General features: G+C 41.7%; 1 protein-coding gene across 1 annotated transcript in view; it reads right to left on the bottom strand.

Annotated features, from left to right (window-relative positions):
• Window positions 1-15,402, bottom strand: part of atp6v1h (ATPase H+ transporting V1 subunit H) — a 41,474-nt gene that overhangs the window by 18,224 nt on the left and 7,848 nt on the right. The window contains exons 3-7 of the mRNA XM_003224307.4: window positions 13,714-13,816; window positions 12,523-12,612; window positions 10,451-10,564; window positions 8,236-8,340; window positions 7,665-7,706 (exon numbers count right to left, since the gene is read on the bottom strand). Of these exons, the coding sequence (XP_003224355.1) occupies window positions 7,665-7,706; window positions 8,236-8,340; window positions 10,451-10,564; window positions 12,523-12,612; window positions 13,714-13,816 (454 nt within the window). The remainder of the gene's footprint in view (window positions 1-7,664; window positions 7,707-8,235; window positions 8,341-10,450; window positions 10,565-12,522; window positions 12,613-13,713; window positions 13,817-15,402) is intronic.

Below are 15,402 nucleotides of genomic sequence, written 5' to 3'. Positions count from 1 at the left end.
TTATCTATCACCCCCCAACCCACCAGTACATACGAGACAATTTTTTTTTTCCAGAATTTATACCCCGCCCTTCTCACCCAGGGGGACTCAGGGCGGCTTACACAGTTGGCAACATTTAATGCCAAGAACATAATAATAAAACAAAAAACAGTACATATAATCAATTAAAACTATAAAAATACATCATTAAAATACATTATAAAAATTAAAACATAAGTAAATTAGATCCATTTGTCTAAAAACCTCATGCTTCAGCCTTCAATCGGACCATGTCGACGTTATCATATTACTCGTTAAAAGCTTGTGCACACAGCCATGTTTTCACAGCCTTTCTGAAACCCAGAAGAGTTGGGGCTTGTCGGATATTTGTGGGGAGGGTGTTCCACAGCCGGGGAGCCACCACCGAGAAGGCCCTGTCCCTCGTTCCCACCAGCCGCGCCTGCGAGGCAGGTGGGACCGAGAGCAGGGCCTCTCCAGATGATCTTAAGGATCTAGCTGGCTCATATGAGGAGATACGTTCGGATAAGTAAATTGGGCCAGAACCATTTAGGGCTTTATAGGTCAAGACCAGCACTTTGAATTGGGCTCGGTAGCATATCGGCAGCCAGTGGAGCTGGCTTAGCAGGGGGGTGGTACGCTCCCTGTATGCCGCCCGAGTTATTAATCTGGCTGCCGCCCGTTGTACTAGTTGGAGCTTCCGGGCCGTCTTCAAAGGCAACCCCACGTAGAGAGCGTTGCAGTAATCCAAACGAGCTGTAACCAGAGCGTGGACCACCGTGGCCAAGTCAGACCTCCCAAGGAACGGGCGCAGCTGGCGCACAAGTCTCAGTTGCGCGAATGCTCCCCTGGCCACCGCCGAGACCTGGGGCTCCAGGCTCAGCGATGAGTCCAGGATCACACCCAGACTGCGAACCTGCGTCTTCAGGGGGAGTGCGACCCCGTCCAACACAGGCTGTAACCCTATTCCCTGTTCAGCCTTGCGACTGACCAGGAGGACCTCTGTCTTGTCTGGATTCAATGTCAATTTGTTGGCCCTCATCCAGTCCGACACAGCGGCCAGACACCGGTTCAGGACCTGAACAGCCTCCTTAGTGACAGGTGGGAAGGAGCGACAGAGCTGGACATCATCTGCGTACAGATGACACCGAACCCCGAAACTCCGGATGATCTCTCCCAGCGGCTTCATGTAGATGTTAAACAACATGGGGGACAGTACTGACCCCTGCGGGACCCCACAAGACAATGGTTGTGGGGTCGAGCAGGTGTCCCCCAATGACACCATCTGGGAACGACCCTCCAGGAAGGACCGGAGCCACTGCAGAACAGTACCTCCGAGACCCATCCCAGCAAGGCGCCCCAGAAGGATACCGTGATCGACAGTATCGAAGGCCGCTGAAAGGTCCAGCAGAACCAGCAGGGACACACTCCCCCTGTCCGGTTCCCGGCGTAGATCATCGACTAAGGCGACCAAGGCTGTCTCGGTACCATGCCCCGGCCTGAAACCAGACTGCGTCGGATCTAGAAAATCAGTGTCAACCAAGAATGCCTGGAGTTGTGCGGCCACCACACGTTCCACGACCTTGCCCAAAAAGGGGAGATTGGAAATAGGCCGAAAGTTCTCCAATTGAGTGGGGTCCAGTGATGGCTTTTTCAACAGCGGTTTTATCACAGCCAGTTTGAGGCTCGCTGGAAAAATGCCTTCCCGAAGGGAGGCATTCACCACCACCTTCACCCACTCGGCCAACCCCCCTCTGGCTTCTCTCACCAGCCAGGATGGGCAGGGGTCTAGGATGCATGTGGTCGCCCTCACCTCTCCAAGCACCTTGTCCACATCCTCGAGCTCAACCAATTGAAAAGAATCCATCAAAATGGGACAAGCAGGTGCTCGTGTTACATCCTCGGAAGCTGCCGTTAATATGGTGTCAAAGCCAGAACGGATCAAAGCGACTTTGTCCGCAAAGAACCGAGCAAATGCTTCACAGCGGGCTGCCGAGTTATCAGGGATCCCGTCTTGAGGGACGGGATATATCAAACCTCTGACAACTCGGAACAGCTCCACCGGACGGTTCTTTGCAGACGCAATATTAGCTGCAAAGAAAACGTTCTTTGCAGCATCTATTGCCGCGGCGTATGCCCTAAGATAGGAACACAGCCGTGTTCGGTTTGGCCCGCTCGGCTCTGAACGCCACACGCCCTCTAGTTCTCTCTTCTTTCGCTTCATCGCTGCCAGCTCCTCAGTGAACCAAGGAGATGGTTTAGCTCGGGTACTCGAGAGGGGACGTTCCGGAGCGATCGTGTCTATTGCCCTAGTCGCCTCCTTGTTCCAGAGAGTGACCAGAGCATCGACAGAATCACCAGCCAAGGTGGCGGGAAACTCCCCAAGAGCCGTCAGGAATCCGTCCGGATCCATAAGCCTCCTGGGGCGGACCATTTTGGGTCCTCCACCCCTGCGGAGGTTGGGGGGCGCAGTGATTCTAAACCTGATCAGGTGATTGTCAGTCCATGGCAAAGGAGCGATGGTGAGCTCCTCCACACCGCCACCTTCCTCCCCTCCCTGGCAGAAAACCAAGTCAAGTGTGTGCCCTGCTCTGTGGGTAGGGCCAGATACTAATTGGGACAGCCCCATGGTTGCCATGGCGGCCATGAAGTCCTGAGCTGCACCAGAAGGAGTGGTCTCGGCATGGACATTGAAGTCCCCCAGCACAATGAGCCGTTGGGACTCCAGCGCCAGGCCAGAGACCATCCCTGCTAGCTACAGGGAGACTGTAGTGCAGCGGGGTGGTCGGTACACTAACAGAATCCCTAAACTGTCCCGGCCCCCTACCCTCAGATGAGCACACTCAAACAAGGTAGACTGCAGGATGGGGCACCTGGTCAGGGGGATGGACTCCTTATAGACCACTGCAACCCCTCCTCTCCTGCCTCCAGATCTTGGTTGATGCTGCACGGCATAACCTGGTGGACAAAGCTGGGTGAGATTGACACCCCTAGCCTCATCCAACCAGGTCTCCGTTATGCACGCCAGGTCTGCCCGCTCATCCAGGATAAGATCCTGGATGATTGCAGCTTTATCATTGACAGACCTGGCGTTCAGCAGCACCACCTTCAGATCGGAGGACCCGCCACCTTGGGCACCCAAATTTACTGTGTCAGGAGGCCGTTTTAAATCTACAAACACTCTGTTACTCACCCTAGGCCGAATTAAATTATGCCTCCCTTTCCCGTATCTCCCCCTTCCCTGAATTACTTCAATAGGGGCCCCCCAGCCGATACATGCCCCCCTCTCTCCATGGTCCATCACAGCGGTAATGCTAGTAGTTAAATATGAACAAGATCTTATCATACCGCTAACGTGACACATGCCAAATAAAGGGGATGATTCCACAGCCTTTAGTAAGGTACTCAAGTTAGTTCTAAGGCTAAAATGTACTTACGAGATAAGATCAGAAGGAACCCATTTTTTTCCCACCCTCCTACCCACCTTCCCTGCCCCTTAAAATTAATGCCTTAATTAATTGCACAGTTGGAACTCATAACAGATGGTAGAGACAGCAGCACATATAAACTAAAGTGCTTCAGTGCTCGCATATAGTCTAATAGTTAGTTTACAGGGCAGTTTACAGGTCAGCAGGGGTTGAACGATGTATAAGATAAGGTGGTTCAACTCAATTCCATCAATCAAAGTTTTTCCAGTAAGGTGCTCCAGTGCTCAAAAGTGCCAGTCCAGCAGAATATTTAATAGGCAGCAGCAGCAGTTTCTGCAGTTCTTGTGGTCCAGAAGGCAGGCAGCAGGAGTGCTGTTGTAGAGGCTCTTACCTTCTGGACCTTATTTTTTTTATACAATTCAACTCAACACAAAGCATGTGCAAAGTTACAGGAACTTAGACATCGTATAAAAAATTACACAGTTAAGATGGTTTCCCCCTTTCACAACAGATTAACTACATTCTCAACACTGATATCTTTATCCTATAACCTTCTCTGTCCAACCTCTTAAAATTCTTAGAATGTTTCAAAAGAGGGAACTAGGGGAAAAAAAGGGAGAGAAGCAAAAAGGCAGTTAGTGTGGCCAGTGCTAAGGAGGACAGAAAGGAGAATGAGGTAGAGTTAAGAGACTATGAAATAGTGACTGAGGATGAGCGTTAGACTATGTCTCTGGAGACCAGGGTTCACATTTTTGCTCAGACATGGCAACCCACTGGGCAGCCCTGGACAACTCTTCCCTCTCAGCCTCAGAAAATCAAAGGCAAACTCCATCAGAATAAATCTTGCCAAGAAAGCTCCATCAAAGGGTTAATGTATCTGAGTTAGAAACAACCTGAAGTCACACAACAACAACAAATAAGGAATGTTATTCTACTGTATTTAGTGATGCTTATATTTAAAGAAAATCCTTGAAAAGTTCTCAATGAAATGTTCTGACTGTAACTATGTCTGTTTTAACTGAATTGTTTTGCCTTGTTATGATGTGTTTGTTATGTTTTCTGTGTTCCAAGTTGTTGTATGTTGTTTTGACAATTGACTGTTTTTGCATACATGTTGGAAACCACCCTGAGTCCTCTTGAGGAGATAGAGCGGTATATAAATAAAGTTTTATTATTATTTATTATTGAAAGTAAAGCCTTTATTGTTTAGCATTCAATTCCAGCATGAGCCTACTTTGTCAGAGGAACACTACCAGAGGCCTGAAGACACTTATGCTTCCTACCTTTTAGAATCATTTACCCCATGGTAACTTAGTGTGTATTCTGGAGAAGTGGACATCAGAATGCATTACAAAGCATTTCCCAATGTCGACAAGATAATGACTTATGAAAGGCAAACTGAATGATAGAGGGTTGTGATGGCACTAATTGCACCTTTGTGATACTCAAAATTACAGGGCAAAGCAAAGCAGCCGCAATCTCCCTAACAAACCACCTCCTGAACTTGAAGCAGCAAAGATCAGGAAGCAGTTTCAAAGGGGGACAGTGGCTGCACTGCTTTGTTCAAAGTTACAGGGTGAAGCATAGCATCTGCGATCTACCTGGCAAACCACCACCCAAACTAGAAGCAGGGAAGTTTGGAAAGTGGTTTGCAAGGAAGAAAGAAGTTGCATTGCCTCCCCAAAAACTGCAGAGCAAAACAGAGCAATGCAATTTCCTGGCATAATGCCTCCCAAATTCAGAACCTCTAAAATTATTATGTGGTCAGGAGAAGTCCTAAATCTGTAGCAGCAAGGCTCAGAAAGTGGTTTTCCAGGGATATTGCTGCTGTTCCACTTCCCCAGAAGACAGAGGGAAAGCAGAAGTGCAACAATGGTCCACCCACTGCCTCCTATACAGCAGCTGGCTTCCAGAGGTGTTTGGTGACAGACAGCAGCGTTACTCGAGCTACCCAAAGTCTGGGGTTGCTGTACGCACATTGACACAGCAGCCTCAGTGGTTAGCAGCACTACGGTGATCATAAGTGCTCCCCGCAAGGAATCCCAAGGGCTCCACATGAGTGCATACAGTAATTTCAGGAAAGGGTGCAGCAAATTCAAGAATATTCAAATCTGCAAATGCTGAACTTGCAAATGTGGAGGGCTGACTGGAAAAAAAACCCCTACAACTGTCCAGCCAGTCTCAGGGTGTTATACATAAAGGAGGAAACTGACAATGCAAAGCCTACCACCTCAATCTATAAAAAAGAATGTAAAAGATCAATTCTTCATAAACAGCATGATATTATTTTTTACACAGCTCACCTACTTCATTACAATTTGGTAGGCGTTATGTCAAAAGATTTTACTGTATATGTCAAAATGTCAAGACCATGGGATTTTGTAATGCCATTTGTCTCTGGAAAATGCCTACAGGTATCAAGAGTTATTTATGAATGCTGACAATTACAAATAGTTGACAAGTTGAACAAGCAGTAGCCAATCTCCATATTTATTTTATGACATGCATTTAATGTTTCAGCATGACTGCTAACTATCCCTAGAGCTATCCCACAGCTTCTACTTTTTGGCATTTACAGCAACATGTACAGTACATAAAGCAGCATGAAATCTATCAGAAAATTCATGCAACTTTCAGCTTTCCTTGGGAAAAATAACCTCTCTTTAAAGTCAGCTCATGCACAATCTGTTAGAGAACCACAAGAACCAACATTTTATATCCTGGTTATATAAACAGTGCACAATCCATAGCTAACCCTGAATAAATGGTTGCTACTCTATTCTGACAGCACAAAAAGGAAGCCTCATGTCACTGTAAAGCACAATAAAATTTGGACTGTTGTAATTCTTGCTCTACTTATTGACTTCCACTGAACTGAAAGGGACTTGTGAATAAACATATTTGTAATTGCCCACACTAAGCACAGGGGTTGTGTGTGAACTTGTTAATCAATATCAACTACATGTAAAAGCAGACAGTTAAAATAGACAGTAGATGTCTATTGCCATTAAGCAGATGTATATGTAACAATACTATGAAATTACCAAGATTACTCTCTGCCAATTGAATACTGCCAGTAAGTGGTCAAATTTATTTCTAAATCCAATAAGCAAGTAAAAATGTACTAAATAATTTAATTTTCAGAATAGCTTTGAGTTAACTCACAAACTTGAGGGCCACAGATGATATGCTAACATCAAATTTAATGACAATGTAACAGGTTCTACTGTAGGAACCCTGAAATAGATCATTAGAATTAAAGCCTTTTTAACCAATAGGAATTTTTTTAACTGTCACACTTCCAGCAGGAATACTTTCAAACCCCTGCCCCATTTCCACAACAATGCTATGCTGAAAATCTTAATACACTTCATACCTAACACACTTATAGTCAAGACAAGCTGCTGCTACTCACCACTGACTAGGAGCATGTACCATTTTGTGCACACTCTACTTCTGAGAATATAGCATGGATTCCTCGTCATATTATGACTTCTATTTTTTGCCACAAACAATTATCAGTTTCTTCTTCCTTGTCTCCTATATCTTTGAGAGTCACAGCCACAACTGCTGGTTCCAGAATAGCTAAAGCAAAAATGCTACTTATTGTATCTGCCTACAGTTAGTACTAATAATGCCATCAATCAAGGGTGAAAAAGTACAGATACTCCTTCCAGCTCTGATCCACAATTTCTCCGGCAAAGGGTCAGGTGCCTCTAGGAATGCTGATTCATCTTTTTAATTGATCATGGGATTTTCCTCTGCAGTTTAACATATATTCCTCAAATGCCTGTTTTTCGCCAAATGTAGATTTGGCTCCTATATTACATACAAATGTGTTCTTTCCATTTCATTTAAAAATAAATCTGGCAGTTCAGCTAGATTCCTGACAGTCCCAACAATGGAAATTTGGTCCCAAAGCTCTATTGAGGTTGTCCACAGTGCCACAAATGTCCCAGAGCTTGCAGGCAGATAAAACTAAAGTCCCAGACAGATATAATCCCAGGGAAGATTCAAAACTCTTTAAAAATTTGAGAGTTAAAGCTCTACTGTTCAAAGCTGAGAATAAACTTACATATCACTAACTTTAAGAGCCAAATCCCCCAAACTACATTGAGCTTTTGTTACATAATTAATGGCACCTAAATCATTACTAACTACCTCTGCTGACTTCCCTTGCTTTCTCTGGATTTAGACCATAATTCCACTGAAAAACTATGACATTATGGGCATACTTACATCAGTTCCAGGATCATTAGCACTTCCGGTACCGCGTAGTTTCTAGTGGAAAAAAAAAGATTCACAGTAAGAAATACTATATACTTATTTTATTTTTCTACCAAAGCAGGATCTGAGGTTGCTTACACAATGGATTAAAACAGCATAGAGCTAAAAATCAAATATTACAATACAAAACAACAATTAAGCTGTCCTACTAAAAAACACTGAATCATAACAAATGAGAAAAATACAGCCTCACCCAAAAGCACCAAGAACAAAAACATTTTCACAACAACCAATTACTGTCCAAAGTCTGTTTAAATGGGGAAAAAAACTGCTTGCCTACAAAAGAATGGAGTGGGAAGGCCAACCTCACTTCTGACGGGAGGAGCTGCACATCAGGAAGGCCTTCTCTTCTGTCCTCACCAAATGTGCCTGTGACAGTGATGGGACCAAGAGAAGACCTTCCTCTAAGAAGCTAAAACCTTGAGAAAGTTCATATGAGAAGGCATAATCTTGCATATGAAAAGACACAGCTTTTATATGCAATAGAGAAAAAACAGAATAGGAAAACATCAGATGACTATACCTGTGAACTAAGCTGGGTTTTAATCCAGTTAAAATAATAATTTAAATCACTTCCTTCCATCAGTTCTCTTCCCCAGGCTGCTAGCTTGGCAATAATTCTTGCTGCCTAAAAGAAAATACAGAAAATAAGTTTCCAGACACGAAAATAAAAATTAATTGGAGATGACTTTTGGAATGCCTCTTCTATCCCAACAGTTACTAATATCTCATTTCCCACACTTTTTACATGGTCCCTGAACTCTTAAACTGAAGAAGAGTACACAGAACAGTTCATATGCTGTATATCACGTCATCTTTTTATAAGGTTTAAGCTATTGTTCTTAGATGTATTTTAGTCTTAAATTTATGTTAAGTGTTATGTTTGTAGGGGTCATTTACATTCTTACTGTTGATTTTTTTTTGTTATCAAATTTAAAGTTAGGTTGCTTTAATATTGCTTGACATGGTTTGTCCTGATGTAATTTATTTATACGTTCTCCCTTTTGGCATTAAATGTTTACCATACATGTCGGAAACCACCCTGAATCCCTTCAGAGGATTTACAAATAAAGTCCTATTATTATTATTATTATTATTATTTTATTATGACACAGCAAACAAGATAGATATGCTGGACTTCATATCACAAAATCACAGGTCGAACACTTCCCAAGTGTCTAGGACTGTGTGATGTATTTTCGGATGATGCGCGCAGATCCCAGTAGGGTGGCCTTTTGCAGTTGGCAGATCGTAATTTTGTCAATGTCTATTGCTTCCAAATGCCGGCTGAGATCTTTTGGCACGGCACCCAGTGTGCCGATCACCACCGGGACCACCTGCATTGGTTTCTGCCAGAGTCTTTGAAGTTCAATCTTGAGGTCCTGATAGCGGCTGAGTTTTTCCTGTTGTTTTTCGTCAATGCGACTGTCACATGGGATGGCAACATCAATGATCCAAACCTTTTTCTTTTCCACAACTGTGATGTCTGGTGTGTTGTGTTCCAGAACTTTGTCAGTCTGGATTCGGAAGTCCCACAGTATCTTTGCATGCTCATTTTCCGATACTTTTGCAGGTTTGTGATCCCACCAGTTCTTTGCTGCTGGAAGGTGGTACTTGAGGCATAAGTTCCAATGAATCATTTGGGCCACATAGTTGTGCCTCTGTTTGTAGTCTGTCTGTGCAATTTTCTTACAGCAGCTGAGGATATGATCAATGGTTTCATCGGTCTCCTTGCAGAGTCTGCATTTTGGGTCATCAGCTGATTTTTTGATCTTGGCCTTAATTGCATTTGTTCTGATTGCTTGCTCCTAGGCTGCAAGGATCAGGCCTTCTGTCTCCTTCTTCAGGGTCCCATTCGTGAGCCAGAGCCAAGTCTTCTCCTTATCAGCTTTTCCTTCAATTTTGTCAAGGAACTTTCCATGCAATGTTTTGTTGTGCCAGCTGTTAGCTCTAGTTTGTAGTGCGGTTTTCTTGTACTGGTTTTTTGTCTGCTGTGCTTTGAGGAGTTTCTGATTTTTGACTTCAATCAAAGCAGGTTCTTCACTTTGCTTTACATATTCTGCCAGGGCATGTTCTTCTTCTTTGACTGCTTGTTTTATTTGTAAGAGTCCTCTGCCCCCTGATCTTCTAGGCAGATATAGCCGGTCAACATCACTGCGGGGGTGTAGTGAATGATGAATGGTCATGAGTTTTCTTGTTTTTCTGTCCAAATTGTCCAGTTCCATCTGTGTCCAATTTATGATGCCAGCAGTATATCTTATTACAGGTATGGCCCAGGTATTTATGGCCTTGATGGTGTTGCCTCCATTGAGCTTGCTTTTGAGAATTTTTCTGACACTTTGTGTGTATTCTTTACTGACCACAGTCTTCACATGTTCATGCTTGATGTTGTCCAGCTGTAATATGCCCAGATATGTATAGGCCTCTGGCTGGTGACACTTAATTGTTTGGCCATTAGGCATATTTATGCCCTCACTTTCAATGATTTTTCCCTTCTTCAATGCCACTGTCGAACATTTTTCCAAGCTCGACAGTGGCATTGAAGAAGGGAAAAGTTATTATTATTATTATTATTATTATTATTATTATTATTATTATTATTATTATTATTTCTAATAAGACCACAGGCCAGAAATGTCTAGCATTGGCAGTGAGGCTTTTTAAATTTGGTAACATAAATGCTTTCACATGTCTGCAGCCCCCTTTCAAATCCAATAGTTTTGACTGATTGACCTTACCATATGTACAGTGAAAAGATCCTGTCGATTCAACATGGGAAGGAAATAGGACCATGCAGTGTTCTTGCCCCGTCTTGCAAGGTCAAAGAAAATACTAACACGCTGGTGGTTCTCCTATAAGAGATATGAGCAGAAGTGTGATACCACAATTGGACATATTGCAAACATGTTGAAGAAAAGTGTTAATCTGAGCAAAATAGGAAACATGGTCATGATGAACATAAGACTTTATATATCCTATATACTCATATACTCATATATAAGTCTAGAAATGTTAGTTAAAAAATCAGCTAAAAAACTGGGTCAGAGAAAGGCAGGGAGGGAAAGAGGGCAGCAAAAAAAAAGGGAATGGAAAAAGAGCAAATCCCTTTGGAACTTTGAGGTTTTGTCCTGTTATGCCCCCATTTGTGGGGGTTATCCACTCCCCATGAATGTGGAGGGACAACTGTATAATTTATCAGCAGCATGAATTTAGTTGAATTGTTTTCCATTCTACACTGTCTGTTATTATTCATATGTGTACCTTGTTGCACTCCAATTGTAAATATTTTTCTATTGGCAAGTTAACAATACAGGATACCAAACTAACAATTTTTTTTCCAAACTATGATCTCCATCTCTACATTATACTGCAATTACTAATGTACCGATATGAATACTCTCTCTGCTTTGGAAAGGATTCCAGTGTTGGGCAGGATATTTGATGATCCATTGGGTCCCTACATGACTTGAATGACTGCAAGTCTATCACTAAGACAGAATTCTTGTCCTGATTATCAACACAATGAGTTAGGCTATTGTTGTTGTTGTTATTTATACCCTTGCTTTATCTCCCCAAAGGGGACTCAAAGCAGCTTGACATAAAAGCATTGGTATTCAATTTAAAATATACAAATATACAAACATTAAAACAGAATTAAACACAAACAGTATTAAAAATTCAGTTAAAATCCATCAAAACATATTTAAAGTATTGATAGAATAGTGAAATATCTGTTCATGGGTGCACTTACAAAATTATCCTTAGCATGGTTAATCACTATAATTCAAGCTAAAAATGTCTAATTTTTTAAAAAGGTAACTTCTACATCTGGGAAAATGAGTATGATCTGATTGATCTCTGGAGACCAGAGTTCAATCCCTGTTTGGATATGGAACTCCACTGGATGGTATTATGCAAGTCAAGTGCTCTCACTCTTAGAAGAAACCAAGGAAAATGTCCTCAGAACAAATCTTACCAAGAAAATTCCATCATAGTGTCACTTTAATTCAGAAATGACTTAACAGCAAACATTGACCATAACAACAACAACTTTTATACTGCTAAAACATTGATGTAAATGTAAGGCAATTTTAAAGGGATCAAATACCATAAAGGCACTTTCAAATATAAGTAGGGTCAACCATGGTTAGAACTTGGATGGTAGACCACCAAAATTGAAGGTGTTGTAGGCTATATTTCATTGGAGAGAACTGTCAAAATCACCCCAGCATTATATTCTTTGCCTAAGAAAACCCTATGAAATTCATGGGGACTTTAAAAAACTAAAGAGACTCACCTATTGAAAGAGCTACCTAGCATCATACACTGGTTTTAATAAACAGGAATATATATGGACATCAAGGGCATTAATTATGGTCTCTAATATGACTTGACATATGATATGCTCATCAGAGGCATAATATTAATGAACAACTATTTAATGCTAAAGGAATAGAAGCATGTCTCTTTAAGAAAAAATGTGCAAAAGGCTAACTGGTTCATGCATTAATAGCTTCAGTCATATCAAATTCAGTTATACATTCAACGTGAATATTCTTCAAGTACTTTCTCCAGAATACAAAGTAAAGAGAGAATTTAGCAGGGAGTCTGTTTTACATGGCATTGCTACACAGCCCCAATTTTTCCAGCTAAATGAGTACACAAGTACCATCAAAATCAAGAACAGCCACTCAGTAAGAAGCCTCTAGCTCTTTAAAATTCATGTATAAAAGGTGGATCAAGCAGAAAGATACCCACACTGAGGTAATGTATCACTGAACACTAAACATAAAAAGGTTAATTGACTTACCTGCAGCATATCATCAACCATAGTTAGAATATATTGAACTGTCTGTTCCTTGGAGATATGAGTCATCAGGTTTATGAAAGTCTTAGCACACTAGGGACAAAAAATTCAATAAATTGAAATACAGGTATATCTCAGTTAATGAAGTACATGTGTTCCTGAGCATTACTTCTTCAGCAGAAACTTTGGTAGAAGAGGAAGAAATAATGAGAAAAAATACAAATAGGTTCCTGCACCATAAACAAATAAAACAAGAACAGTTCAATAAGTTTCAGCAAACCACTTACCCAAAAGCAATAAAATATATGTGTGAAATGAAACAAGCAAATTAAGTAAGCCTAGTGCAAGCAAACAAAAACTTTTTCAATCTCTTATATATCATGTGAAAGCTTCTTCCAAAAGGTATTTTTGTTCAAGCAGCCTCAAACTATCTTATGATGTGTTGTTGAAGGCTTTCATGGCCAGGATCACAGGGTTGTTGTATGTTTTCTGGGCTGTATGGCCATGTTCTAGAAGTATTATCTCCTGACGTTTCGCCCACATCTATGGTAGGCATCCTCAGAGGTTGTGAGGTATGGAGAAACAAGCAAGGGATCCTCTCACCTCTGCAGGTGTGAGGTATACCATGCAGCTGTGGAGCCCTCTATTGCTGAGGCCCCCACAAGCATGGTCCTCCTATGCCCTGGCATCTGGAGGCAGGGAGGTGTTCTTGCTGGGCCTTGCTTCGCAGAGTCACTGAGTCACAGGGTCAGGGCCTCAGTTGTGTAAGGAGTAAATTCCAGGAGCTGAGCCAGAGGCAGCAAAGAAAACAAAGGCTGCCTCTTTCCTCAAAACTCCTGGTGATGGTACTTTCACTCTCTTGATGGTCTTCTATGGCTGAGGCCCCCACAGGCATGGTCCTTTTATGCCCTGGCCTCTGGAGGCAGGCAGGTGTTCTTGCTGGGCCTTGCTTCGCAGAGTCACTGAGTCACAGGGTCAGAGCCTCGGTTCTGTAAGGAGTGAGTTCCAGGAGCTGAGCCAGAGGCAGCAAAGAAAACAATGGCTGCCTCTTTCCTCAAAAGATGGTACCTTCACTCCCTTAATGGTCCCTGAATGCAAAATTACATTGCATTCAGAAACAGGGGCCAATGAACTAATAACAAAAACTACTGGGAAAATAGAAAGGGATTCTGGTTCCATAAAACACAGGATTACCTGACTGCCTTCACGTTGTATTAATTCTTGTTTCTCTTCTGGGGTCCTTTTCTGTTCAAACTTTTGAATAAATTCACAGTCTTCTCCTGAAATCATCTGACCTCTGGCAATAAAAACAAAACAATCATTAATCTAGTGCTTTTGAACTTATTAATTTTAACCATTTGCATTCATCTATGTTTTACACCCAGGTGACTGATGTACTACCTTATAATTACTTGACTTCTAAACATATTCAATATATTTGGAGACGTGTGCTATGCCAAAATAAAGAATCTATGTTACCAATAAACATAATCTGCTCAGAGAAATGGTGATAAAGACCATAATCCCAAACATCACAAAAGCTACTATAGGCAAAATCAAGTTTGATTCCAGTTAGCCTTCCATATTCGCTGGGATGAGGGACAAAAGGCCCCTATGAGAGTGAAAAACGGAATTTTAAAAGGTCTTTTTTATTTTACCTGAAAGAACACTTCTTTAGGAATCTTTAGGCTCTTCAGCATGACACTATGATTGTTGGAAAATGAACATAGAATCACACTGGGGGATCTAGACAGAACATTTTAATCAAATCCATAGAAGCCAAACTCACAGATGTGGAGGGCAGGCTGTATTTCCTTTTACATGGATAAGTAAATCTCACCCTGTGCCTTGGGAAAAAGCTTCTTCAGATTCAAAAGAGATATATATATATATATATATATATATATATATATATATATATCCTGCTTTTTCTCTCCCGAAGGGGACTCAAAGCGGCTTAACATAAAAGCATCAGCATAACCATTTAAAATCTACAAGTATACGAAAATTTGTTATGTGTCATATGGATCTGGTGTTTCAGAAACACAGATTCAAAACTTCCTTACACTCAGAGGAACATTCATGCATTTCTCAGCATCTCTGGAGTATGTGCCTCTTTTTGAGTCATCCAAATTCTTTGGGCATATGAACATAAGATGCAATGAATAGAGACATGCAAGTTGCACATTTGACCAAGGAAATAAATAATGAACACATGAACCTTAAAATATGTTTAAGTGTCTTTCAGAGGAGACCCATCTTCCACTTTTGAAATGTATACTTTGTCTATGCATCTGGAGTTGTTCAACAAAAACCTAAGAAAAGCCAACTATAATACTGCTTCTACAGAAAAATGGGGGCAAGGATCTCACTTCTATTAAAGCATATGCTTCACCTTACTTTCACTTATAGGTTTCCCACTTCAGATAAGGAAGCATTCATTGTCTTCCACAAACAGCTGAAACCCGCAGAGGCCAATCTATTTTGACATATTACAATAAATTACGCCGTTTATAAATATTTATAAATATTTCAATAAAGCAATTGATAAAACAGGCTCTTTGGTATTACTTGCAGCTTTTACTTTTAATATCTCACATGCCCTTATCAAAAGCACTTGAATATCTGTGTGGCTACCATGACAACTGCTTCTCCAGAATTGAGACAAAGATAATGCCCCTTAAGTGCTCACACATATACATGCCTAACAAGGACAAAGGGGAGGGGGGACAACTCAAAGGTTCAATTTACAGCTTATGTGAGGTGGAGGAAACTTCAAGAATCTCTCAACTCTCCTTCTCCTGCTCCCACCTTTTTAAGTACTTTTTTCTATCAAGCAGGATCATAATAGGCATTACAATATCTCATGAAATACAACAGACC

The sequence above is a fragment of the Anolis carolinensis genome, chromosome 4 (genome assembly GCF_035594765.1).
Source record: "Anolis carolinensis isolate JA03-04 chromosome 4, rAnoCar3.1.pri, whole genome shotgun sequence".
Taxonomy (NCBI): Eukaryota; Metazoa; Chordata; class Lepidosauria; order Squamata; family Dactyloidae; genus Anolis; species Anolis carolinensis.
Note: the sequence above shows the minus strand (reverse complement) of the source record. Positions and strands in the feature narration are given on the sequence as shown.